This window comes from Penicillium hordei (assembly GCF_028827395.1).
Source record: "Penicillium hordei strain IBT 12815 chromosome Unknown utg000003l_segment0_segment0, whole genome shotgun sequence".
In the NCBI taxonomy this organism is placed as follows: Eukaryota; Fungi; Ascomycota; class Eurotiomycetes; order Eurotiales; family Aspergillaceae; genus Penicillium; species Penicillium hordei.
The window spans coordinates 3,036,461-3,063,411 of record NW_026623144.1 but is presented as its reverse complement, the minus strand read 5'-3'; the positions used below and the strand labels follow the sequence as shown (position 1 = coordinate 3,063,411).

The 26,951-nt window shown below is 46.9% G+C and overlaps 10 protein-coding genes across 10 annotated transcripts; 6 read left to right on the top strand and 4 right to left on the bottom strand.

Annotated features, from left to right (window-relative positions):
• Positions 1-879: 879 nt before the first annotated feature.
• N7537_006384 (CAAX farnesyltransferase subunit beta RAM1) lies at positions 880-2,832 on the top strand (the record flags this gene model as incomplete). Its single annotated transcript, XM_056897441.1, has 7 exons — positions 880-1,241; positions 1,486-1,641; positions 1,720-1,794; positions 1,878-2,005; positions 2,067-2,184; positions 2,248-2,517; positions 2,574-2,832. 7 exons carry the CDS (start codon positions 880-882, stop codon positions 2,830-2,832), a joined length of 1,368 nt encoding a protein of 455 aa, XP_056753226.1.
• Positions 2,833-5,120: 2,288 nt separating this feature from the next.
• N7537_006383 (uncharacterized protein) lies at positions 5,121-5,807 on the top strand (the record flags this gene model as incomplete). The annotated part of the gene is made up of 2 exons (XM_056897440.1): positions 5,121-5,145; positions 5,386-5,807. 2 exons carry the CDS (start codon positions 5,121-5,123, stop codon positions 5,805-5,807), a joined length of 447 nt encoding a protein of 148 aa, XP_056753225.1.
• Positions 5,808-8,389: 2,582 nt separating this feature from the next.
• N7537_006382 (Glucose-repressible protein Grg1) lies at positions 8,390-8,716 on the top strand (the record flags this gene model as incomplete). Its single annotated transcript, XM_056897439.1, has 3 exons — positions 8,390-8,404; positions 8,463-8,646; positions 8,700-8,716. The coding sequence occupies 3 exons, from the start codon at positions 8,390-8,392 to the stop codon at positions 8,714-8,716; spliced, it is 216 nt and encodes a 71-aa protein (XP_056753224.1).
• An 800-nt stretch (positions 8,717-9,516) lies between these two features.
• N7537_006381 (uncharacterized protein) lies at positions 9,517-9,884 on the top strand (the record flags this gene model as incomplete). The annotated part of the gene is made up of 2 exons (XM_056897438.1): positions 9,517-9,718; positions 9,778-9,884. 2 exons carry the CDS (start codon positions 9,517-9,519, stop codon positions 9,882-9,884), a joined length of 309 nt encoding a protein of 102 aa, XP_056753223.1.
• A 918-nt stretch (positions 9,885-10,802) lies between these two features.
• On the bottom strand, positions 10,803-11,628 carry N7537_006380 (protein tyrosine phosphatase-like domain-containing protein; the record flags this gene model as incomplete). The annotated part of the gene is made up of 3 exons (XM_056897437.1): positions 10,803-10,876; positions 10,932-11,071; positions 11,144-11,628. The coding sequence occupies 3 exons, from the start codon at positions 11,626-11,628 to the stop codon at positions 10,803-10,805; spliced, it is 699 nt and encodes a 232-aa protein (XP_056753222.1).
• Positions 11,629-15,503: 3,875 nt separating this feature from the next.
• Positions 15,504-16,227, top strand: N7537_006379 (Hpt domain-containing protein; the record flags this gene model as incomplete). Its single annotated transcript, XM_056897436.1, has 3 exons — positions 15,504-15,536; positions 15,592-15,764; positions 15,831-16,227. The coding sequence occupies 3 exons, from the start codon at positions 15,504-15,506 to the stop codon at positions 16,225-16,227; spliced, it is 603 nt and encodes a 200-aa protein (XP_056753221.1).
• Positions 16,228-19,873: 3,646 nt separating this feature from the next.
• Positions 19,874-20,568, top strand: N7537_006378 (uncharacterized protein; the record flags this gene model as incomplete). Its single annotated transcript, XM_056897435.1, has 3 exons — positions 19,874-19,972; positions 20,094-20,415; positions 20,495-20,568. The coding sequence occupies 3 exons, from the start codon at positions 19,874-19,876 to the stop codon at positions 20,566-20,568; spliced, it is 495 nt and encodes a 164-aa protein (XP_056753220.1).
• Positions 20,569-20,747: 179 nt separating this feature from the next.
• On the bottom strand, positions 20,748-22,489 carry N7537_006377 (uncharacterized protein; the record flags this gene model as incomplete). The annotated part of the gene is made up of 3 exons (XM_056897434.1): positions 20,748-21,811; positions 21,875-21,955; positions 22,015-22,489. The coding sequence occupies 3 exons, from the start codon at positions 22,487-22,489 to the stop codon at positions 20,748-20,750; spliced, it is 1,620 nt and encodes a 539-aa protein (XP_056753219.1).
• A 607-nt stretch (positions 22,490-23,096) lies between these two features.
• Positions 23,097-24,502, bottom strand: N7537_006376 (adaptin-binding domain-containing protein; the record flags this gene model as incomplete). Its single annotated transcript, XM_056897433.1, has 3 exons — positions 23,097-23,176; positions 23,245-23,571; positions 23,653-24,502. 3 exons carry the CDS (start codon positions 24,500-24,502, stop codon positions 23,097-23,099), a joined length of 1,257 nt encoding a protein of 418 aa, XP_056753218.1.
• A 599-nt stretch (positions 24,503-25,101) lies between these two features.
• Positions 25,102-26,897, bottom strand: N7537_006375 (MFS transporter; the record flags this gene model as incomplete). Its single annotated transcript, XM_056897432.1, has 4 exons — positions 25,102-25,434; positions 25,500-26,371; positions 26,437-26,711; positions 26,782-26,897. The coding sequence occupies 4 exons, from the start codon at positions 26,895-26,897 to the stop codon at positions 25,102-25,104; spliced, it is 1,596 nt and encodes a 531-aa protein (XP_056753217.1).
• Between the last annotated feature and the right edge of the window lie 54 nt (positions 26,898-26,951).

Genomic DNA, 26,951 nt, shown 5'->3' with positions numbered 1-26,951 from the left:
TGACAGTCGGATCGTGTTAGACCAAAATCAGTCCTTCCTAATCAGATCCAATCAGCTCCCTGTCTTTCCTCTTCCCACCATGCCCGTGATTCGTATCTCACAGTTCCCTGAATGCACCATACCTCAATGGTATTTAGTGGGCCATTTTCGGATGCTGACCATGCACTAGAGAGTTCCCGGAAAACAGGAAAGAAGTATTAAATACAAATGGTAAAATGGTAAAATAGTGCTAGTGTATATGGCACGGACTATGTGGACATCTTGTTGAGGTGCAAGTTGAACATCGTGAACCCTGGCAAAACAAAAAAAATTCGACAGGTCTTTTTTTTTCCCCCTAAACCTTTCGCACGGATACCCTGGGGGTTAAAGAGCATACCTGGGCACATGCAGCAAGGGTGTCATGTAAGCCAATATACTTGCTCACTGCATGGCGTCAGATCCATCACATATATATATATATAGGCTTCTGTGTCATGCAGGAGCTACTCAAGAGCACGGAGTACGGAGTAATAGCAATGTATGCATAACTATCCGGGCCACGAGAAACTAACTGAATCATGAAAATTAATTTGAGGGAAGTACAACTAGTCAAGAAGTGAGACTCCCAGCATGTTGCGACTTGTGTCAAAGATGGGAACACCCGGTAGAGATCGAGTGGGGAACAAAGAATAATTCTAGACTCTCTTTTCTTTTTTACATTCACATTCACATTTACAGAACAATAATAAGAAAAAGTTGGACCTTTCTTTGAACTTCAAATCTACAAAATACCTCAAAATCCCATTAATGCCGCTCATCGGGAAGCCTCGAAAAGTTCGATTTCCGAACGCACAAAAACCCAACCGCTCAACCTCAACATTAACTCCAACCAGGACAACCATGACTACTATGAATACTATGAATACATCTGACTCCAACCAACCGCGCCCGGGGATCCCGGCCTTGTTCACGCAGCCGCCGCCCATCCGCGACCCGCTCATCACCGAGACAGTCGATCTGCAAAACGCGACGCTGGAAAAGTGCCTACCATTCCTGAAAGGGATCCATAGCGCCCAAAAGGATTTCAACGTCTATGGCGTGCCCGCCCTACAGCGTGACATCCATGCCGGCTTCCTTTACGATGCCCTCGAGGATTATCCCTCGGGGTTCGTCGCCATGGACGCTAGCCGCCCGTGGATTGTGTACTGGGCGTTGGCGGGACTTGCCATGCTGGGAGAAGAGACGACTCGATTTCGCGAACGGTGTGTGCATATGTTTCCATCCTTATTTTTATTTTTATTTTGTATATCTCCTTTGATTTTCACTTTCCCTTTCCCTTTCCCCGTCCCCGCCTCCTTCTCCCCCCAGAGTTGCTTTTTCCTATTTCTGTCATATATCCACAGAATGGAGAGAGCCTCTGGAGATATACCCTGATTGGAAAAGATCATCTGATCTGTACAACGTGAACTATGGAAAGCCATTCTAAACCTTTCCTCATTATTTTAGTGTAATCACTACGCTTCGGCCGATGCAGAACCCCACAGGTGGCTTTGGCGGCGGCCACGGCCAGACATCCCACCTGGCGGGAAGTTATGCAGCCGTGTTGTCGTTGGCTATGGTTGGAGGTGAGGAGGCCTTTGGATTGGTGGATCGACACGCGATGTGAGTTGTCACCGGCAGCGTTCTGCATGAGTGCCTTGTGTGATCCTGTGCGTCTGACCCAATTTCTGGCTTTCCTAGGTGGCAATGGATCGGCCGATTGAAGCAGCCAGATGGGGGATTCCGTGTTTGCGAGGGCGGGGAGGAAGATGTGCGGTAAGTGAAACTTCCAGGGAGCAGGTGCTTGCTGGTCCCGTTCCCGGTTCCCCAATGCAAGATCTGACATATCATTAATGTAGTGGCGCATATTGCGCTATGACTCTGATCTCGCTACTTGACCTGCCGCTGACGCTTGCTCCGGGCTCTCAAGCGCGGGAGGCGGGATTGGAGAGCCTTACGAGTGGTCTTCCTGAATATCTCTCACGATGTATGAGTTACTGGTAGTTTGGTTTACAGCAGACTTGAGATATGCTGACCCTCGCCCTTAGGCCAAACGTATGAAGGTGGGATCTCTGGCAGCCCTGGATCGGAGGCCCATGGGGCATATGCTTTTTGCGCTCTGGCATGTCTGTCTATCTTGGGACCTCCCGAGGAGATCTTCAACAGGTACGAGACTACCCTAGCCCGGAATGCTCTGTCTGATCTTCATATGCTAACGGTTCCTGGCAGACACATGGACATCCCCATGTTAGTGTCATGGTTATCCGCACGCCAGTCCGCCCCGGAAGGTGGTCTATCCGGACGAACAAATAAGCTAGTGGATGGATGCTACAGCCATTGGGTTGGTGGATGCTGGCCATTGCTTGAATCTTCTCTGGAGGGAAAGCCGGATAACACCCAGCCACCAGCGAACAGTCTTTTCAGCCGCGAAGGTTTAACCCGATACATCCTTGCATGTTGCCAAGGGAACGACGGTGGTCTTCGTGACAAACCGGGCAAGTATGTCCACTCCTATCTGTGTCAGTTCTCTTCACACATGGCTGACCAAGAACAAGGCACGTCGATTCATACCACACCTGCTACGTTATGGCAGGATTGAGCGCGACTCAAAACCACCACTACCGGACAGACTCGAGTGTTGCGAGCAACAACTTTACATCCTCATTCTCCTGGAAGTCTTCACCGAGTCACGATCCGGACAATGTGTTTTCACGAGGTGATCGGCTAGAGTCAATGCACCCTTTGTATGTGATCCCGCACAAAGCCGCGGAGCAAATGCGGCTCTGGTCCGAGGCCCAGCCCCTCACTATCTAACCGGAAGGGGCGTGAGCCGACGCCATATCAAAAAGAAGACACGGGACAAAGCGCCACCACGGATGAGGTTTCCTTCCAAAAGTCTCGAGATTACAGTAGATTGAGACAGGGCGTCATTGGTAATCACGGACTCCGAGCGAGTGCATTATGCATGATTAGTCTTGGATGCTTGAGACTGCAAGCCCCATGGTCATAGCAGTGGTCATGGCATGGGAGCCACGAGGATGATTTCGACCAAGCCAAGGAGGATGCTGTGAACGAGACCGAAACGCAAGGGGTTGGATTTGGGGGCCCGAGTATGACTACAACATAGGTCATAGCACATAGCACCAATTCCTTCCGTTCTTTTCTTTTTGTGCTGGCAGTTTCACCGAGTTTCCAAAGTTTACACAAAGTTCCTTTAGCGCGTGGGTGAAGAGTTTACTTTTCCCGCCACTCTGCGCCGATCAAGATGAAAATGATCCTACGATGTACAAAATGTGTTTGCCACCAAAGACACAAGCTGCACGAGGCCCAAGAGGGCAAAAGAAATCGTCAGTACCAGAATATGCAGATAAATCCAACGCCTTTCCCCACTGCAATGCCAGCTCATCACTGCATCCGATGCCTGTCAAGTAACTGAGGTTAGTCCGGGGGCGCATGCATTTGCTCATTCTCCGATATTGGATGTTCCCAGTTACCCACTTTGATTCTCTCTACTTTGATTCTTTCTATATTGATTATTTCATTGACTCATAGCCTTTCCACAAGAAATTGACCCCTCTTCAGACGCGTTCTGCACAACATGAACGACCCCTCCTTGGCGCCAATCACCATTCGCAGAACGGCGCGTCTCGCGAATCCATAAGGGCGGCAAATTTAATTGTATTTTCTCTGATACATTTGTGGGGGCCAAAATTGAAATACAAAGGCCATTCTAAGAAAACAATGTCAGCAAAAAAAAAAATCCCCCCCATGTACGAAGTATAGGATAGTATATTATAGCACCACCATAACACCTCTATTCCATTCAAACTCACACCAGAATGCTAGGATCCATAATCTTCAGGTATTACCCTTCTGCAAGCAGATTACAAGGTCTCCCTTAGTCTCCGAGAATTTTTATGTTTCGATCGGCGAATTGCAGGGGCATAATCAGACAGTTCACAGTGACTCCCGGTGCCTCAGACTCGGTTTGATTCTACTGGCAAAGAGATATGCCAGCGCATCAGTAAACCCGCCGAGAAAACGGCGCACGAAATACATCGAACACCCGTTTGAGTTACTGTTACTCTTTTTTTGGGGCCTTTTCCGAGGCCCAATGCGAGTATGGCGTTTGCGTGCATCTAGCATCTTCTCTGATCTTCTCTTCTTGTACTGTGTTTACTTGGTGGAAGTAGTCTATACCCGGATCCTAGATCTATGTACTATAGTCTCCTAGGTTTGATTGTTTACTATTTTCCATTTATTGTCTACTAGTACTTTTACTGCCTATTATTACTGTTTACTATATCCCTGTCTTTTCTTTTGTTTTTTCTTCAATCTTTCAACGGTGGGTATTAGAATCTTCGTGGTTTGACTTTTTGGTTTAATACCATTTTCTTTTTCAGGTCATCTGCATTGACATTCAGTGTCTCCCTTTTTTTGGTTTCTTTGTGCGCTGTCGCAATTGCAACCGTTTCCCTTGTCTGTTGGTACTGTGTACACTGGCCAGCTCACGGTATGACTTGAGAGGTATCAATGCAAAAGCCCCACCTGTTTTCCAGAAGTAATCAAGTATATGACAAGCAACAGCTCTGTTCCCCTCATTAATTTGTTTTTCTTTTTTTTTTTCTCTGTTGTACGGAGGGGGCGGACTTGGTTCTAGGAAATTGTATATCTGTATATGTGTGGCATCTTTCCAATATTTCCTTCAAAATTTTGATTTAGTTGTCAATCCCTCTCTCTATTGCTTTCACTCTTGCATTTTCTCATTCCACTCTTCTTTGAATTAGACACCCTTGGCCTTGGCTAGTATTATAATCGTGCTTTTGTTTGGAACGCCAGCACATCCTCCCCGCTGCTAGTAAAGCAAACGCGGTCCCACCAGCCGTTGGGCATCACAATCCGCATATCTTCTGACTGCACACCAACTAGCAGCTCAGCCTCAGCCCTAAATTCATCTCACTGCAAACAAAGTCCGTCCAATGCGTTCTGAGTAACCGTCGCAATTCGTTGCAGTTAGACAAGTGGCAGCGCCATCGCCCGTCACTCGTCTCCAGTCTTCCCGTTTTTCTTGCTTCTGGCTTGCGTCCAGTCCAGATCTCAAGATGTACTATATCCTTTACCTGACCAGTATGTCATCAATCTCCCCACCACCTCCATCACCTACTCTCTCCCAGGCTATGTATGCATGCATCATTGCCAACACAAACCAATCCCCGAACCCTGGTCACTAGACAACATCCTATCCCCAAGCATACATTCAATACAGACAAGCAAACCCAAGCCTTAACCCCTCTCTCTGCACACTAACCCCAATCCAATTACCAACCAATCCCACCCAAAAACCAAACTAACCAAATCTAAACCTAGGCCTCTGCCGCAGGCGCAATTGGCCCGAACCAATCTACAACGCATACATAAGCAACAGCGGATACACCTGCACCGTGCGGGTCAACAACCGCGAGTACCGAACGGACAGTATCTGCAGCAATGAGACGCTCGCCCGCGAGAGCGCCGCCATGCGAGCCTACCTGATCTGCCGCAACTTCTCCGTCAACGACGGCATGTATCCTGCGGGCCATGAGTACGGCGGCGCTGTGCAGGGTATGCGTGTTGCGATTGGTGCGGGACGGAAGCCTGCTCGTGAGGATGATATGCTTTCGTTGGGCTCTGCGAGTGGGAGTGGGACTGGGAGTGATAGTTCGCAAGGCGGGAGTTGGAGTGGGGGGAGTAGTCCCGTTAGGGTTGGGATTGAGGGGGATAGTAGGAGTGGCTTTGGAGGACGGATTTGATTAAGATTTTGATTGGGGTGACGATTTTATGATATTATGGACGATTATGACTACGCCTTTTCTGGTATTTTTAGAGGGAAAAGCCGTGGGATTTTTGAATGAATCTGTTTTGCGGGTTTTGTTGGCTACGGTATGGTTGGATTAACGATGCTTTATCTAGATGGTGGATTAATTCTTTTATTTGTGAGTGGTTAGCGATGAATTCATGTTATGAGCTTTTTTGATTTGATTTGATAATTGTTGAATTTATAGCGTATAGGACTCGCCAACTTGTGGGCAACTGGCGTACACGCTTAGACACTCTAAGATGTCGGAATAATGATCGAGACTTAGCTGTTAGTAATACTCATCAAACCATTGTTCTAGAGATCTACCGTGAAGTCTTCTGTTCCTCTTGTAGAAATTATACTATTATCTGCCTTCAACTGTACTTATATTAGCTCACGGTACCTAGGCTGCTTTCTAGCTAAATTTAGATCCGAGACACTAAGTGAAATGTTTGGAACTCTCTATAGACGCCAAAAAACAATATATTTGAAAAACTCTACAAACTAAAGCAGAAACAATATCACCTCTATACCTCTTGCATCGTGCTCCACGCCCTTGGTTGGTCATATTATCGAACTAGTCGCTCTGTTCATTGAACTGGAGCAGTAGATAGTGTATGGTCACCTGTGTCTACCCCTGTTTGTTTCTATCTAATTCCTGGCCTCTACCAAATATACGGCGGATGGCATCAGGAACTTCTAGTCTATTTCTCCCTGTCTAGTTCTATTGACAGTGAATCCACTACATTATTTCTCTCTATAGAGATCCATCGACGAGCAGTATCCTGTAAGAAGCCCCATTCTGGTAAAATATGCAACCACGCAGGATCGGTTTTTCGCTTAAATCGGATAAGATCATACAAACGTAAACCTAGCTCACTTTCATCTGGTACATGGTCCCTTACAGCCCCTCGGAGGTGCGGAGTTTGATAGTGGAGCTCCATTAGAAGTTCTGGCTTGACAGTCACAATGAATCTTCTGGGGACGTATCCGTCAAAAACGAAATTGTTGTTCATAGGAGCGTAGAGTCGCAGAGCAATTTCAAAAACGTAGGCTTGGTCATCAGGTCAGTTGAGGATCCCAAGTGCTTCCCATGTCTCTCTCATTTGGAGCAGTCTCCGTGCAGCTGGGGGCATGTTAAAATATGGTAAGAGTAAAGAAGGCAAATAAAAATGATCTGTTGGAGTGTTAGTTACAATGGTGCTTGATGTTGAATATTGGAAGTTGACGTGGAACTTGTCGACGATTTAAAGCCTTGGTACTTGATAAGCTCGTTTTACGCAAATCAAGAAATACAATGAGGCTTTCAACCCTGACATCTCAGCACTGTCCATAAGAGGAGACCTGAGAAAAGACTCGAGCAAAGTTGACGAAGTCAATCACCTTGCTTATAATAAAGTACTTTATCGGCAATCAAAGACCTACAGGCTCGTTGTTACTGATTTAATGTACCGTTTGGACACAACTCTTTCAATGAATAATATTGCCAGCCAGTAATTTTCATCCACCCTCACTTTTTTAAGGTATACAGTTAAAGTATTAACTTACCTACCACTTTATAAATACATACTACATAGTAGTTCTATAGTGTTGGACCGGTTAATTCTTTATTCTAAAGCCACGAAAAAAGCGTAGTATAACAGCCAAAACAAAGTAATAAAAAAGCCCATATAATTCATATTGTTAATCCAATGTACTATATACTCCTTATCGCCTGTATATGTATCTAAAAAAGACTATTAAAAAGATTATTAAAAGCCGATGACAAGTTTGTATAAGCGGCTGAGCGTTCTGGTATACAAATGAAAGAAAAGATGGAATCAGTGTACAGATTGACCTCGGGAAATTGGCATACACCCTGAAATGCGGCCACATAGTAGTATCCAATGAGAGAGTTATGTCCAGGTAGCACACTGAGTGATCAATACCGTGACTTGTATCATTGGTTTTCTCCTCTATACAAGAGACCTTGTTCTCATTGTTGGATGATACCTCGAGTTAAAACTCTCACTATGTCCGTTAGACTGCTATAGCCGAGGTTCTCAAACACAGGTATTAGTCAAATATAACATAGTGAGGTCGATACCTATCCTGCGAACATTGTAGAGAGCCTGCTTCCATGACAAGATAACAAAGTTCCTGTTTTTAATATGCATCATACGTAGGAGGGTAAACTTATCTGTTCCCCACAATTCCAAGGAACGGGCTACAATATTCCCCAACCTAAATTACGGTGTTATTATACAAGGTAGAACAAATCAATAAGTGGATTTTCTATCGTCATAGGTCTGACAACAACCTTGGAAGATCCTTCCTTTTCTTACATCACTAAGCTGAATGTAGTCGTCCACGGGTTCTTGTTTGTTTTATGACGTCATAGTCCAAACCCTGCTACCAAAGGCTCTGCCATTTACTATAAGTGACCCCTTCTGCTTCTGCCATTCGCTTCATTCATCATACAATTATCAAGTCTTTAAATCAACAGACATTTGAAACTCTCAAACTCATTCCAGCAACCTTCCCAACAACAACATTATGGAGACCGCTAAGGTTAGCATCATCATACGTTGGATGACATGGTTTTCAAAGTACTAATATCTGACCCTAGAACGCCGTCAACTACATCTCGGAGACCATCCAAGGCGGTGGTGCTCAGGCATCAAAGGAGACCAACAAGCATGTCGCCAAGGACTCTGATGCTAGCTTGGGCAGCCGAGTTACCGCCGCAAAGGATGCTGTTGTCGACAAGAAGGACGAGACATCCCACAACACCAAGGCCGATGTCCACAAGGGTAAGATTAACAAGACAAGGTTACGTCGTGGAATCAATGCTAATGATATGCAGAGGCCACTAAGCAGTAAATAATCTCATTGAAATTGAACGGCTTGGAATAATGAGATACCATTTTTGCTAGCACTCTGGTGACACAGCTCGCCACTTGTACAATATTGCGGATGACCTTACGTCAATGAATGCTTTGTTACTTTTATATCCTGAATATGCGCGCACTGTGCATAAAAACTTGCTCCCGTTCGTGTTACAATCACCATTATCTCCGTAATTCAACACTTGTATGACTTGCAATGATCACTCTCTGTAATCAAATTCTACACCCGAAAATAATTCACAATATGATACACAGCGATAATTGAATCCAGAAAGCAACTTTCGACTTGAACCTTGGAAATCTGGGGATTGACTAACTGTCCATCTGATCGAATCCACATATTACGTCATATGTTCCAAGATCATCTACATCGTAGTAGATGCTAGATATTATTCACCGTCAACGGAGAGGGTGCAGCTGATCTTAGTTGAACAAACCAACTTTTACAAATCCAATCTTGGAGTTCAAGTCGCGTAACTCAACGTCATCAGTGGACACTAAAACCACTAAACCGGCAACAGAGGCGAAAACAACGACGTTAAATAAACAATTTCGCCCAATCCTGCTGTATACCAATTTATTCACAAACTTACTTTTCTATATACATACTTCGTCATTGAACCCAAGGATTTGCTTTTGTACAAAGACTTGGTCCTAGGTTAAAATTGCCCCTCTGAATTCGAACCTCTTCGTTCCCTCCGAAGCCATCTGCACAACACTGCTCCTACTCTCGCAATTCTCGTACGAAGAGCTTTCAGAACTAATCAAGCAACAATGACATCAATTATCACTTCCATCAATGACCTTATCACCTCCATATTTGAGGTGGTGTTCTCCGTGGTCAAGAACACGTTTGATACGGGGTATCAGCTACTCCTGGCTTTAGTCGACTTCTTTGCCGATATCCCTAAGATGCTAGAGCATACGGTGAAGGGCAGTTTTGAAGCTGTAGGCGGAGTTGGGACATTCATTGCTAGTGAGTTTCTTATGCCTGGCGATTCGGGAAAAGATCAAGCTAATGGTTCATGTAAAAAGGTAACATCGTCGTTATAGCTATGATCGCTCTCGGCAGCTATGGCTACCTGGTATATATACGCCGTGGAGGCCGCCCAGTGCAGGATGGGACCAAGAAGTTGAATTAGGTAATAATTGTTAATTGATACTTTGGCGAGAAGAAATTTGTTTGTGAATTGAAGAATGCTACGTCTCGACGAGTCTTTAGTGAAAGAAGTTCTGCGTTTTGTGTAATAGTCCGTGATGTTCCCCTCATTAGCCTTGGAACCAGGTCCTTGTTCTTTGCGTAGTACTAGTAGATGATAATGAGTCGCATTGAGTGCGGATTGCTTGTTTAGGCAACTTGGCAGACCTCTTTCAGGGACTCTGCCTCTGTCCTTCCAATTATGCACGATCCATGAGCGAGCGGAATCCGGAATGCTTTGGGGGATCATGGCTCTCCATGATAGACAAGTTTTTCGGGGACTTGGTCTATATCAGTTGATGTCTGAAGAAACTCCACATGAAACTCCACATGTTGGTGTTCAACATCGTTCTGCTCCTCCGAATAAAGGGAGCTAACACACCGTAACTGACGCTCCTGGTAGAGCTTGTTGAAACTTTGAACTATGGCCTTTGTCGATCTCTTCATCCCGAAGAATGAACACCGCGTGTAGTCTAAGATTGTCTAACTTCTTGAAACTCCAATTCGATTATTTGTTCATTATTGGTAGTTCTGATAGTGCTTGGTAAACTCTAACGTAGAAGAAATGGATAGCACGTCGTTCTGGTAGAGATAGAATAAAGTGCCCTTGAGCCAAAAAGGTATGTTCTTTTGAATTGTTGATATTAGGATCGTCTATACCCCTCTGGGCTAGAAGTTGACTCTAGTCAATATTATTGAACACGAACGTAAAGTAGTCCCCACCCTCAGAGGGCCCCAGGTCCTAAATATGATGGACCCTTGCATTATTTTTGAACGTCAGGCTGGCTATAAATCCAAATCATCTTTTCGTCTCCCACTCAGTTTCTTCAAATTGATGTTGTGCTGCGCGTGGCTGAGCTTTCTAATCAGCTCTCTTCTTACCGCGCATGATCTTGCGTCTTTGGGCGATCATGTGCGTGTACAGGACATAAGATCCTGGTAGGTAGTCAGTAACCGGTACTATGAACACTGTAAAAGAAGAACAACATACCAGGCACATAGATTACGAGAATCGCAATCAAAAGGTAACGGAAAAGCGGGCTCAGCTCGCCCGCAGGACCAAGGGCCTGGAAGATAAGCATGCACTCGCTTGAGATACCAATGGGGTAGAAAATGTAGAAAGTGTTGTATCTAGCCAATGCGAAACTCATCAGCGCATTGCACATGGTAGCCACGCAGAGGGGGACAAAAAATAAGACTTACCGCAACCAAGTCCACCAACTCGGAACCGAGTTCCCAGACAAGGTAATAGCAAAGAACCCGTAACGGATAACCTCCGTAATTCCCCAAGCAAAAACACACCCCAGATACGCATAATCACCCAACTGGGTATCTCGCCCAGCACCAACAATCTCCCCACCAAACTGCGCCATAATCCCCCACACCAACAGGAGCCGGCTAGAAACCTGCATGGCAGTCGTCATGAACGGCGCGCGCACGAGGCCTACCACGCTGTGCACGACTTCCAACAGGGCGAGGGACTGCGTGGCCAGCAGTAGTGGGGAGAAAGTCTGGCCAAAGACCTTCGGCAGAGTTTTGGTCGAGACATGGGCTGGGAGGAGGGAGGCCGTGTAGACGACACAGGTGCCCCAGGCGAGGAGATTGAGGGTGTTGTAGGCGAAGAGGTAGGCTTTTGTTAGGCCCGAAGAGCCGGAGCGCGGGGCGCTTGATGTTTTGGTTGAGGCCATTTTTGACCGGAGTTGTTTCTCATCGGTCTCGTGGGGGATTTTGGTGACGATATTGCCCTGGATGGAGGAGCTGGAAATGTTGATTTGGTTGGGAAGCTTGCGATCAACAAAAAAACGGACCGAGGTCACGGTTTATTACGTAAGCATTCTGGAAGAGCCCTGGAGCCCGCGAAGAAGCTGTGGAGAAAAAGCGTGTTTGGGATCTGGGGTATGTATAGCACATCTTTGTTTTCTTGTCTGTTGAGTTTCTCGGACGATGTATGCATAATTTTATTAAAGGTATAATAGGTATCACTATAACTTTGATATTTCCAGCAGTCGGGAGCTGCATGCTACTTAGCCAATCACCTTTTCAAGAAATCGGCCATGCAGCCTCTTTGTTCTTCACGCCGAATATAACCCGTAACCGGGTTGTCGGACCCGGAAACATCTTCTCTACAAGCCTGGGTTAAGTGATCAATTTTAGAAGCTCTCTGCCGAGGACTAGTTGATGTGATTCGCTGAAGGCAATCGAGTGCATAGACTGAGAGCCAAGCGGATGGCTTCCTATATAGGCGCCCTTGGCTGCCAGGGATACAAAGACTTCAATTCCGAACTACTGCAACGGGCTACCTGCCATCTCGTATTGCCAGCAGCAAACATGCGTAGTCTGCGCTATTTTGGACTTGACTGGTTTGGGTGGCATGTCCGAGGCTAGATGAGCAGATGGGGAGATATCGGAGGGATTGTTGTTTGATGCGCTCGGATTTTTGATAGCGGTCAATTCACAAGTTCCTGGGTAAACTTAGAGTAAAAGTCACCCCGCGTCAACCAAAAGTAGTTGAATTGATAGTCCAGTTGATTCTCCGGTGTGACCAGGGATTGATGCACATTAATTACCGAGCGCGACGACCTCTTTGAAATTTGCATGCTTTACATTTGGTCTGGTACTGCAACAGCCATTCTCATTTCGTAACCCGGCAGCGGGTTATGGGTGTATGCATACTGACATCATGGGTGAGGTTATGATGTCGCTCTGCATTGGCCTTAAGCCTTTTAAGGACGTAGAACGGGATCTGTCAGCACTTGAGTCGGAAGTATACAATATTCTAAACTTTGCACACATGGAGAGAGACCTTACACAATAAAATTATTAGGGAACACAAGTTGAAAGTAGTAACTACATGACTAGTAAACAGTAATTTGAAGTAATTAGCAATTGACGTAATTGACGTAATTTGCCGCTACGCTAAAATGACATCAGCGGCTGGTGTGAGCTGCAATACTGTCCCATCCCATGATGTCATGGCAACTATCATATATTCTAATTGGTGAGCAATAGTGGAGATTGTACTAGAGCCAACCACTTCGCGCAAAAACCAGGGGCAAGGAAATGCACAAATGCCCCCATTCCTCTATATAAACAAAGATGGCTGCGGTTCGCGAATGTGGACGTATTCGACTTCAAAACATTTAACTAGTCTCTATACCACTCCTTTCATAAGGAGCTCGAACCGTGAAGCCAGTGCAGGAGAAAAAAAAAGCAACGATGAAAAGAAAAACACCAAAACACCCATCGTCATCGGTGACAGCATAATCCCTCGTGTCTGTCTTAGCCCAGCAACATTACCCCCCTTTCTTCCCCTCTTGAGGAAAAAAAAAAGCCGTGGAGCCCTGGACTCACACATTGGTCATTCAACTTGCTGTCACCGAGTACGTCAGATGAGAAATCTATGCAACATACAATAAGAACGAGTCCCGACACGGTCCTTGAGGGTCCAGACCAACTGGATCAGTCTATCTGCACACTTGGCCCAAGTCGATCGTGCCTCCCTGCTGTGCGAACCGGGATTATTACGTCTTACCCTATCGGTTTTTTTTTTTTTTTTTTTTCCTCTGCGGCTAAAAGCCTGCCAGGACACTAGGTGTTTTTTCTGGTTTTCTGTTTTCCTGTTTCAAGCAGTACTGACCAAGTCATGAAGAGTTGTCCTGATCCTCTTACAATTAAAGAATGGCCCCCCAGGGACGGAAAAAGACCATCGCTATTTTCCCCAAGTGGTTCCCCAAATGGTTCCATGTGTGACCGTCTAACCCTTTGGGAAAAGACCAAATGACGTTCCCTGCTGGGATCGGCGGTCCGATGATGTCGTCCTGCTGGCCCCCCTACTCCGTACCGCCAGATGGGTGTATAGGAGCGGTCTTTTTTTGCGGTCAGAAAACGTGTTGTTTTTTTTGGATTTTTTTCTCTATCAGTCTCCACACTAAACTTATACTATCCAGTACATTTCCAGGTCGCGAAGGGCTCCTTCCGTTCATTCCGTGCATTTTTCTTCTCGGTGGACCCATCAGTTGGAGAACTGATGCCACGGTTGTACTCCACTGGGCTTATAAACGGAGCACAAGAGGAATTTGATCCAGAGATACCAGTTCTTTTGATCGTGGCTGAAAAAATCCCGGAGGATAATTTACTATCTAACCGAAGAAAAAGCAACACTGAAGTCAAAAGCAAGAAGTCTCCTTACGGCGCACAAGATTGTACTAATCGTGACGCATGTCCAGAATTGCTTTTTGAGAACTTGGCGGGAAAAAAAAGAACAAAATCATGTTTTCAGAAAACCGAGTCCAATTAAAACCCATTGTATAGACTGTAGACTGTAGCTAATAATATAACAAACTAGTTCGAGTGCAATCATGATTCCCCCCCAAGGCGATGATAGGAATGTAAAATATGTAATACCAATATTACTTTAGTTGTATGTTAGAGAGATACAATCAAAGTGAATATTAGAATATGCAATGAATATCGGTTAATTTTCTATTTCGCTATTTTCGCTATATCATTTTTATTTATTTTTGCTCCAAATCACCCAAATCACCCAAATTCCACCTCCTTAGTTGGTTCCTTCGGATTGGAATTGACCTACCCACCTTCTCTTTCTCCGCCCCTCCGATTTCCTCTCTTCCCCCCTTCTCTCTTCTTCCTCCTTTCTCTTCTTCCGGGTCTTCTTTTTGCTTCTTTCGACCTTTTTAATTTTCTCTTTGGGGTTTATTGTGTCCCCTTGTTCGCCCTTTTTCGAGACTTGATCATCAACAGAGAGAAAAAAAAATTATTATAGGTGGGATGGACTTTCCTATTTGCCCCTCTCTCTCTTTTGAATATCTTCCTGTCTTCAATTCCCTGTCAAGTGGAGACCCTGGCTTGGGGCTGCAGTTCATGCGATGCGCTAGTCCTGGTTTACAAGGCTGTGACTGGATCACCGTTCGAGTATATGCGCTTGCGCTGAATGGCCCTGTTTGTTCCCTCTAATACCACCTCCACATCTGATTCCTTTAATTCTTTCCCCCTCCAACCCCTGCTTGCTGTGTACACTACCCCTCTATTCCCCCTCGATTCCCGTTGTCTTGGTTTTCCCTCTCACTACCCACTGGCCACTATCTTGATCGCTCAATCTGGTGGCTGTATTTTGCCTCGGCTCCAGCCTCTTCCCCCTTGACCATAGACCGGAGCCGCTCATCATTTCCCCCGTTAACAGCTTTCACCCTTACTACCTTGGGTCCCTGGATCTGTAACACCTGCTGGCCTTGTAAGACGACATATGCGTTGTGTGCAGATCTTATGATTCTGACGTCCCTGTTGTATCGTTGATCTTTGCATCCGGGACCTCTTTATTGATTTGCCACATTGTCCTATCCATCCAACATTTGGATCCGTTGGATGAGTTTGAGCTGACTGAGATTTGCATGCAGAACCTCGTATTCCATCTGGATTATCTGGACATCAGACCGGAGAAATCAGCCTCATTTCCAACCAACGATCGTGACGATCAGCGCATTACACTAGGTTGATCCCACCTACCCCTCTTAAGCAACCTCTCCACACACATACATACACAATCATGGCACCAGCCGATACCAGAAAGGCCGAGTCGGTAAGTACTTCTTACCCCGTGGTCGAAGGCTCCTCGGCCTGACATCCGAGTCTAGGCCAAGCAGGGCCCGCCCAGGCTCTCTGATTATAAGGAAATTCTCGACGAGAGCACCTTCGAACAGATCCTTGAGATGGACGATGATGAGGAGGATCGCGACTTCAGCAAGAGCATTGTGTACGGTTTCTTTGACCAGGCCGAGAATACCTACAAGAAGATTCAGAAGGAAATGTGGGTGTCTTGTTTCCTCCAGGTGGAATTACCGGTGATTGGTCTTTACTAATCATCGCGCAACAGAGATAACAAGAACCTCGATGAACTCTCTGCCCTCGGTCACTTCCTCAAGGGTTCGTCGGCTACACTGGGCCTTGTTAAGGTTAAGGACGGCTGCGAGAAGATCCAGAACTTCGGCGCCCACAAGGACGAGACAGGTCTCATTGACCAACCGGACACAGAGTCCTGTCTCAAGGCCATCAAAAAGACTCTGGATGAAGTCAAGGTCGAATATCGCAAGGTCGAGAAGCTCCTCCGCCGATACTACGGTGAGGAGGTGAAGGACGAAGAAGAGAAGCCAGAAGAGGAGGCCAAGGAGCAGAAGAAAGAAGAAAACCCCAAGGAAGAGCCCAAACAGGAGGCCAAGGAGGCCAAGGAGACCCAGAAGTCCAAGGAGCCTACTAAGGAAGCCTCGAAATAAGCGGTCATGCGGGCTGGTTGATATCTCTCCCTCCCCTTTTACTTTTTAGCGACGGATGGAGCATGGCAAATGACTTTTTCTTTTTCATTTCCCCCTTTGCCCTTTTTCACTCCCTTTCCCTTATCTCCCATTTCTTCTGATCCTGGCTTTTTATGGCTTTCTTGACACGTACATAACAACCTCCCCCACCACATCTCCCCTTCCTGTCTGGAGACTGGTGTGGAAACGGATATTCCTGGTCTGTCACGTAGGTGCAGGCGCGAGAATCGTGACGATTCCGAGGGGTCTTGAACAATAGCGACTTACGGAAATCCGGGTGCCTCTGTTAGGCCCTGTTTTCTTGCATACAACCTGCGCTTTTCGTTTCGTGGATCGACGTATAGTAGGCATTGCGTCAGTATTGAGGTACGTGTGACGCGTGACGCGTGACGTACCCTACAATATGCCTGGACGTCAAAGTATAGCCGAAGTAGTCAAAAATCCCTGAATATTAGATTTAGGCATGCTTAAGTCAGATCATCAAACTTGGAACCCCCAAGCATTCAAGCCGAGAAGTGGCGCTCTGAAAAGCTTTTTTACCTTCAGCCACTTGCGTGGGCCTTTGGGGTACTGGGGTACCCGGATAAGCTTGACTCAACCTTGGAACTCGGATGGTCGACCCAATTTATAGATTCACTTCCATTGCCCCTTGATAGATTGGTTATATTGATTTGCTGGATCTGTCGTCACATTCGACGGAAGATAGGCCTGTTTAGTCTTACTCTATTTATCTTGTGTTTTCTCAACGTGCCTTTCTATCTGTCATCAAAAGCTCGGACGGTATCTGTTCAACGGGAGGAAATCATTAACTGGTGAAATTCGATCTAATCGAAGATTGTGGTGTGTATGTGTGTCTGTGTGTGTGTTTCACAAGTCTCGATTCAGGAATGCTGCACTTTACAAGAATAGTTTGCTCGAAACAACCGATCACATTCTCCACTCTCCACTCTAACTGACAGCAAATCCTGCCATATCTGCGCCTGCAACCGCTCTTCTATGGTCAATAGCGAATGGTAAACAAGTACTGGGGACCTGCAGTGTGGAGATGGTGTGACGCCGGCGACATTCAACAGTATGCTCACATATTGCTGAAGCTGAAATTCAGCCAATTGGAGGAGCTAGAGTTATTTGAGCGAGTGGTGCACTTTAGGTTCTACCGAGCGTCTTTAGAGAACAGCCTCTAAAGAATATTCTTCATACATCCTAGGTCAAGATTCAGCGTGGCAAATGTGACTCCTCCTACCTCCTTGGCCTAGTCGTCCCAATCAAAGCTTGACCTCCCTCTCAACAGTCCGTACTAGTATGCAATGCACCAGCGGGATTATGCAGTGTTACTAAAATGGCGATGCGCAGATGATCCGCCTTGACAGGCCCTCGTCTTGTACACAATGTGACATCCGTTCTTTAATCGCAGCACCAACGAGGAAACGCTCCGTTGAGCCAGAAATGGGACGGTAGGTTCTCCTGTTAGGGATTACATGTCACTCTTTTTTTCATGATATATTTATATGCTCTGGTCGCCATTTGGCAGTTGCAAATCTAGCATCTGGCACGTATAGCACGCGACGTTTCATGCCTACAGAGCTATAAAGGCACTCTACTCTGTTGCTCGGATGGCGCCAAAAAAGGTAGATCCAAATCCAAAGGTCAATTCGCCGTACTTGTTGCCACGTTGCTCGTCTCATCCCATTGCATATGCACCCATCACAAACGAGGAAATTGAAATCGAGTTAAGCCATCGTCCAACCGGATCCCCTTTCCCTGCAAGGGGAAGCAAGTACGCGCCCACTATCGAAAATCCAAAAGCTGACATAGATGTAAGCAACAGCACCGATTTGGGTTCCGGTCTGTCGAATTTCTGCTCAATTACATCCTGGCCTGGGATCCGGCCGGGCAGATCACACGACATAGCCAACGAGCGTTGTTTTTTTTCTCTCTGCAGGATGCCCGCAAGCCGACGGGTAGGCACAGGTGCCTTATTTGGCTTTATTTTCCCACTAGCATGGGTGGCTGAATGTTTCGCTTGCTGCCGGGCTGGGTTTCAGTGGGCCTCGATACCGAATTCGGGATGCACCGCGTAATTCTCCTAGCTGTCTCGGCATAGTGGATGTCCTCGGCTGGGAATGTGGCTTTCCAGATTTTGTTCTGTTAAGCTAAAGTTGAGTTGATTTCCTTCCCCACGGATACGTACAGGTGCGTGGCAGCGAGGTAACCTTCCAGACATACTAGCGTTTCCTGCCGAATGCCTGTTGCTATATGACGGGGATCTTGACGGGGATCCGGAAGTGTCTACTCCCGTCCATATACAATAAACAAACTGACCTCGAAAACACACCCCTTTCTCATGCATGCAAGCATACATATATCTCCTACCCGTCTGTCTCGGATAGCAGGCCTGAGCTCAGCACGTCTCCCTCGATATACTAGCACGCACTAAGCCTGCCATCTTTGCGCACAGCCCTCGACCCCGAGTGCTGGGTCTGCCATGACTCTGTTTGTAATTGTCTCGCTTTATTTCGACTTGTCACCCTGCTGGTCTGCAATACGCCTTTCTTTTTTTCAAGGGGGCGAGAGGTAGAGAACAGGAATAGGAGGTTTTGTACTACCTGCCTCTCCTTTTATTCCTTCCTCCCTTTCTAATCTCTAATTGTAAACTACACTCGGTCTCGTTTGCTATATCGGAATTTCATGCCCCTGGCCTACTTCCCACCGAGAAACACTGCATCACAGCACCGTAGCCCTATTCCTTGGGCTCTACCAGCCTCCAACAGTTTACGTACCCTGCACGCACTAAACCAATAGAAGCGAACATATTCAGCCCGGATCTCGGTTTGGCGTAGTCCGGGGTTGTATATTAACGGGTATGCAGTGATAACCCACACGCACATTGTACATGTACTACCAGACTCCACGCATCCTGCAAGAAGTACAGTAGCGTATAATCCCGGAGAGAGAATCATAAGCGCCAGGGCAGACAAGAAATGTCCCGGAATATCCCAAACAAATACCTCGACTGCAACACTAGACTCGTGCCTTCCATCTTTATCCTTCTTTTTGGTGGTCATGTATTCACGCCAGAAGAAAGAATAATAATCTTTATCTGTAGGAGGCAAGAGGCATTGTCTTAGCCTCGAAGCACACCCCTTAGATCCCTGTCCTCTGCTCCGGATCCTTGTGCTTGTGTTATATCGATCTGATTGCGGGTTTTCCCTTTGCCCCATTTCCCTATTTCCCCGCTTGGTCTGATTGCGTCTGTTTCTGTTTCTTGTCTCGCATAGCCCGTTCGCTCTGCTTCATTCCGGCATAGGCGTCTCTGATTGTGTCGGCACGGCTTCGGCGCCGTGCAATTTGCAGCCAACGGCCGTTAGATGGGTTTCAGCGCCGTTGAGGTCTGTTTGAATGGGTAGATAGAGGGATATAAAGTCTGGCTGAGAGTTTACTTCTACAGTTTTGCATTCGCATTCACATTCGTCTTCACCGATCTCTTTTTCTTGGATCTTGATTTCACGGCTGATATACAAGCTCGGCTCTACTCTTTAATCACGGCAAATACAGCACTTTACATACCAACAACCCCATCTCAATCCGATTGAGGAATCCAACAAAAATGCCCGTCGGACCTCGAGTATCCAAAGAAGAATTCATGCACGCATTGGGTCTAAACCCACAAGACCCCCATCATGAACAATACTACCGCGCCATGCGAGTAAGTACAACCTAGACAGTTAACATTTATCCTCCCTCTTCTTGCCTCTTCCTCTCCCGCCTGCCATATACACGTATGCACCATACATATCCCATGAGCCCGCTAACAAATCCCAACCCAGGACGAAGCAATCATTGTCTACAACCGCATGAACCTCGACACCGCAAACCTCCTCGACAACGTGCGCGCCGACCCAGCAACCCGCCCCCCCTTTTTCTGGCACCACATCCGCCCAGACTGCCAGCGCTGGGCGATTCTCGAGATCTGTCACAATGCTCCGCCACTTGTACGCGGCTTGTTTGAGCGCGGGGCGACGAATGGCGAATACGGTCCGAATTGGGTCGCCGGCTGGCTGTTGTATAGCGTTTTTCGGTCGCGGGATGTGAGGAATAATAGGAATAGGAGAAAGGGAGAGACTGGTGGTTCTGCAGGTTCGGAGTCTGGTATGTATTATGCTTTTCTACCTTGAGGCTGGCTGGCTGGGTATGCTTTATTGGTGGAGATGCTAATGGATGTTTATAGATAAACGCACAAGGCAGGAGGAGACGACGCAGCCGAAGAAGTACTATGATCCTGTGCGAAATGGGACACTGTGATATCTTGGGGTTGGAGGTGTTTTCTTGGGGGTTCTGATTTTCTTTTTCTTTTTCGCTTCTCTATTTAATATCTATCTTGTATAATTGAAGTATGAAACTTGAAGACCATCGGATGACCAGGAATGGCATGGAATGTAGAGTACATTCACGTGGGGAGAATGACAAGTAGATCGAAACAATCAGTCATCATCCTCATCATCCTTATCATCCGAATCCTTCTTCTTGTCCTGCTTCTGCCGGCGCTCTGACTTCAAGACTTCTGTTACACGCTTATCCTGCTCATCAGCTCGCTCATTCCACTCAGCATCATACTCAGCCGCGATATTCTTAATCTCCCCACGAAGGGAGTTCCCCTCATCGATCAAGGATTCCCAAAGTTGCAAATCAACCTTATGCAACTGATAGAGCTTCTTCTGCCTAGCACTGATTGTAAAATCTAGCGCAGACTTGTAAGAAATCTCCCGATTGTGATACAAAAACCACAAATAACCCCCCATCAACGTAGACAAACTGACCAAGTAAGTCACAGGCTCCATAGTATCCCACCCGAGATCAGTCTCAAACGTCAACCTGTACACCGTAAACCACCAAATGGCAAGAATTCCAAACCCGCCTATCGCAACCCGCTGCGCACCCCGATGTGCCAGCGCATCACACTCTTCCTTCACACCCGCCATGGTTTGGATGCGCCGCGAGAGCTTGCGCAGCCGCAAGCGGAGGTAATACGTGCGCTCGTTGAATGACGGTACCGTGACGCGAATCTGGCTTAGCCCGGATGGCGCGCCTTCGATCGTCACGATGAACTCGCCCGCGCGTGCAGCATCCCGGATGAAATCGCCTATCTCTGTGGCTTGTGACCAGCGCACAAAGCGCTCGGGTTCGCCGTTTTGGGGCTGGGTGCCGTACGTGTTGCGTGGGTAGCTGTAGGTTTCGACGTCCTCTTCTCGGGACCAGCAGTGCTGGGTAGGTGATCTGCCATTGAGTGGTTTGCTGCCGCCAACGCCGTCGTTGTTGGGGATGAATTCCTTTTCTTTAGCTTGGTTTGCGTCTAAGTCGATCTCATCTTCGATTCGCTTCTTGGGCTTGATTGCGTTGTCATCGTGCTGGAGTGCGACGAAAGATATGGCTGGTGGGCGGAGCTTCTCGGTGCTGCCTTTAATTGGGGGTAGTTCGGACTGGATCAGGCGCTCTAGGTATGATAGTGGTTGTTGGGGGTGGACTAGGATAGCTATAGGTTCGATTTCTGATTGAGCTGTTAGCATGATGGCCAACTGATGTCCGGAGAATATGTTGAGGATTAACATACCTTTATCATGGCCTCCATTGTCGATGGTCGTTAAAGGGATTATCAATTTGAAAAGCCGCGATGGCGTCGTCAATATTTTACCTATCCTTGAAAGTCAGCATTGATACTTGAAGTAATCAGCCATAGCAGCACGTTCTTACCTTTGGTCATCCTTTCAGGCCACTTCGCTCCTTCCGTCGGAGACTTTCCGTTTTCACCATTCTCACTAAGAACTGTCCGCTGAGGTCGAGCTTCTTGGTTGCCCTTTTGAACTTCGAACTTCTCTAAAAGCTCCTCTGTCTTCTGATTATCGCCTGAGACTTGTGTATGATCTGCATTGCTGAATTTTCTCGTCTGAATCCATGCAAGATGATCTCGTGGACGTGCAACCGGCGTAGCACATCCCGGCTTCGTTACCGGTGACGCACTATGAGCTCTGAGACCAATACCTCTGCCGAGACACCTCCCTGAGAATGAACGGATATGTCTAGATGCAATGCCAGACCCGTTCCCACCCCAGCTATTTAGCCCCGCCGAGCCAATCTTCCCTAACAAGGCGTACGGGGCACCGCGTTGTGATATCCTCCCCGTCGCCGCCGACACGATAGGGGCGCAATTCCGTGCCGGGAAATGCATTCTGAAAAGGGAAGATCCTTTTTTTTTCGTTCAATTGCTTATTGTGTATGTTTACGTCGCATGTAAAATGAGAGAGAATATGTTGCAGACCGTAGGAATTTAATAAGGTTGAGTTCGCGTAGGAGACTCAAGGCATGACGAAGCGGCGTTTCAAGTACGGAGTACACGTGTGGGGAATGGAGAAGATGATGTAGGAAGCCAAGAATTGCCCAAGCAATAAGCTAGCCAGGATGATCCATGCATAAAACACAGCTCATTTTGTGAAGGTGCCTTGGAACCTTGGAATATCCTGACGTCAGAGAAGCGCACGGGATGGAATCGGTCTCGGCATTTCGCGGCGGTGTGGCTCGGTTTGTGGCTGGATCTATATCCCACATGATATCAAGGAGGTTATATGTAAGACCACTCGAGGTGTTTTTCGATATCCTTTCCCGATATGTCTTTATATGTCGTTTTATATGTTATGGAGCCTTAAAAGCACAAACTGTACAGCGGACACTTCTATATATAGCCAGGGGATTATGGATATTTGTCCACATGGTATATTGGATTAGAACATGATTATTCGAATACCGAGATTGGAATTTGTGTAGAATAACCAGCAATCTCAGAGCTCGCGCATAATATCCTGCACGGCCTTCGCAGCAAATCGTTTCCGTTCACTCTCCGGCAGCTCGGAGCTCATATCTAGTAACCGAGTTAGTACACCGCAATGTTAACTATAGCAAGGCCGAGTAATTAACACAGAATCATACCTTTAATTGCCTGCATGCGCATCATCAATGCCTCCATGCTCTCGACATCAATCTCATCCTCGTCATCATCATGATCAGAGTCATTTCTCTCATCACCATCACCACCTCCACGCTCAATTGCCATACGCAAACCGAACATTTCACGCTCTAATTCATGGACTTCATCACCAAACCCACGAGAGCCATCCAGACCTAATAGTTGGTCGTGAAGATCATCCTCGGAATCCACGTCAGGGTCATTATCTCCGTCAAAGCCAGAGTCACCTCCAACCATAGACCAGTCATGAGTCTCGAGGACCTCTTTAATACGAGGCATACCCTCACGTTCTAGTAATAGCATAAAGTTAGCCCAAATCCAAAATCTTGCCACGTAACCTAATAAACAAAAGCTTGCTTCGGTAAACTCACCCCCGTACTGATTCCTCGTCTCCACCTCCAAAACCTCCTTAGGATCCCACTCAACAACCTCCCACCCCAACAACCCCATATCAAAAAACTGATCCTCCCACCACCCAACCGAAAACGGCACCGTCTCCCCACCACCTAAATCCTCATCATCAACACCAAGCCCCAGCTCCGCATCGGGATCCTTGGGTCCCTGTTGACCCGCAGCCGCACCCGCAGCACCCTTCCGACTTCCAATCAACACAAACACACCAGGAACATCACCGAGCCCGCCGCGCTCCTCGTCAATGCGCTCCTTGACAGCGCCAATGCCGCGCATCAGGTCACACAGTGCGCGCACATCGGGCCGCTCCGCGGGGTCTGCGTTTGCATTGGATCCTGGTGGAGGTGTCACATCGCTAGGAGTATGCGCGCACACAACCAGAGCCCCAACCGCCTCGCGCACGATCTCGGCTTCTGTGCTTAGGAATTCCGTTTTCCATTGCTCGGCTGTTGGTGCTGGTGTGGTAGTGCTTTGCGTGTCTGGGTCGTGGATCGCGAGCGGGATCTCATCGACCCACACAGGGACTTCGGTTGTGTAGTATTTTGTTTCGAGCCGGAGAGGGCTGTGGGTTGTGTAGCCGGCGAAGGTGCTTGTTGGTGGTGGGGGTGTTGAGCTAGAGGTTGGTGAAGGGGCTGGCTGTTGTGGCGGGTCGACGACGGGGACACCAGTTAGGGAATGTAGGAGTGGGGGGATTATTGAGAGGGATTGGGTGGTTGGTGTGAGGACTAAGAGACGGCGCGGATTGGGGATGTTCTTGACTTTAGGCTTCGCGGAGGTTGCGGGGTTGGATGCGGGCGCTGAATAGGTCATGATGGCGGTTTCTTTCGGGTACAATTGGGGGGTTGAGATATCTCTTAGAAAGGTTGAGTCAGACAGTGCCCGGTTTACTCCATTGATAGTATTCGGTGGAAGAATGTGGTGTATTGAGAAGGCTAGTTGTCCCCCGCATAAAAAAAACAACGGAGTGGCTAATATGACCGGATAATGTCTTTCCATTTCAGTCCTCACCTCTTGCCGCTTTTTGATCTCCGACTTGATCACGGGATATTACATAATCCACGCTTGACCCTGGCCCTCCATGGCTAGTTACCTAAAGACGACTTGGAGGAAATGACCATATAGATTAAGAAAGCTGTCATTGCCACTTTCTGCTCTACTCATACATTTTCTTGACAAGGCCTGTTTTTATCGAAGTTGTACACATCCACTTAATGTAGACTTAATCCCGTGCTGGATTCCATACAAAAAGTACATAAGATTAGGCATGGTTTTGTTTGCATAAACTGTCTATTATTTTATCAGGCGCCCTAATAACTCCAATAGAAGTTTTGTTCAGCAACCTTCTGCTAAATTCATAAAGTTATGCTTGAAGCAAAGTGCTTTCCATGAGGTCTGCCGAGTTTCAAGCATTAATCTGCACCAACGTTGACAGCAAATTTGCTGTATTTGCGGAGTGTCGGCCCATAGACATATAGCAAGTATGGAATTGCGGCCATGACTGTACTGATGGCCCCCAAGATAGTCAGAGTGTAATGAACACCGATAGAACGGTAAATAGGCCCACCAGCAACCGTCATGCCGCCTGCCACAACATATCTGGTAAAAACAAGGAAGCCCAATGCAGATGCTGAGTATACACCATAGGAATCTATGATATACATGTACGTGACAATGAAAATAGTAGTGATTCCGTATCCAAACAAGGCGGAGGCAATGATAGGTGACCAAATTGAGATGGACGGCTGAAAATCCAGAGAGCGCGGAAGTCAGTAACCGAAACAACGACGAACAAATCATGGACACTTACATAGCTGGTCCAACCCATCCAGAACAAGCTTATTGGCACCGCCGGAGCACCACCCAACATTGCATACCACAGTCGTGTTTCAGGAGCAATAGTAGAAGTCTTCTTGTACTCTTTGGCAGTCCAAGAGTATACTACCGGAACCAGGCAACCGACAAGAAGAATGCCACATAGCATCCCCACCCAGAGTATGCCAGTCATCTCCTGTGAAAGCCCATATGTATCTCCAAAAATATATGTATATCCTTCCAGAAAGGTGAAGAGGACAATATAGATAACAGTAAGGTAGAGGGACATCAGGATGATAATCAACTCGGAGTAAACCAGCGCAAATGGCCGATATACCGAGACCAGCAGTCGCCGGCCTAAAGCTTCGTTTTTCATCTCCATCGGAGCTTTGTATCTGGCATCCCCAGTTTCTTGGCGGAGAATCTTTGCTTTCCAATATAGAATGAGAGGTCCGTATGTTTCTGGCTGGAGCAGAAGAATAACAAGAAGAACCGCACCCCCCATAATAAGCATAATCCACTCAAGCCAACGCCATCCCAAATGAATAGGAATATAGCTGCCCATAATCTGCCCGGCCATTGGCCCCACGAATGATGGAATAGCGTAGGCTGGAAAAGCGTACGTCTTTTGTAATGGACTCCACAAATCCGCTACCGTACCTCCAGCGCAGGTGAGTGGAGTAGAGCCAAAGAAACCGGCAAGAAAACGAAAGATAAGGTGGCTGTGGAGATTTGGAGCGAGTGCTGCGGCCATGATAAATATCAGAAAAATGACCATGGTTGTTAGGTAGACGGCGTTCCGGCCAAACGTCTCGGAGAACGGGCCTGAAAGGAGAGAGCCGGTCCCAAAACCGACCAGAAATAAACCTATTGGCAAAATCAGCTTTTTGTGCAACAAAAAAGTGATGATCATTTTAAAAGCCTATACTTACCTGTCGCAAGAGACCCAACTACTTCGGATACATTGAAGTATTCACTGTATTGTCGGATGCCGCAAGCATCAATCGCGGACGCAGCGGTTACAGAAAAAGCAATCAAAGTGACGAGAAGGGTCATAAACATCTTCTGCGACACGGTTTGGTTTGCAGGGTTCAAAGGATCATTGTTACTATCCCAGTCCACAATGATGAGGGCATTGGTGGGGGATTTTTCTTGGAGCGAGGATTTGCTCGGCGGAACAGAAAGCGAGACATTGCTTAAGTCACAGCTGGATAATTGATCATTAGCATGGCTGGAAAATATAAATTTTGCAAAGATTCGTTTGAGCCATCACTTACCTCGAGCTATGTAGTGACCCAAGTGTATAATTCTCACAGCTGCATTTTTCTTTGATTTCAGCTAGTTGGTCACGAACAGATTGTCTGATACGTTGATATTGAAAGAGAGATTCCATTATCGTGAAACATTTGAAGACAGGCAGTGGAAAACCGGACAAGTTAGGATTATA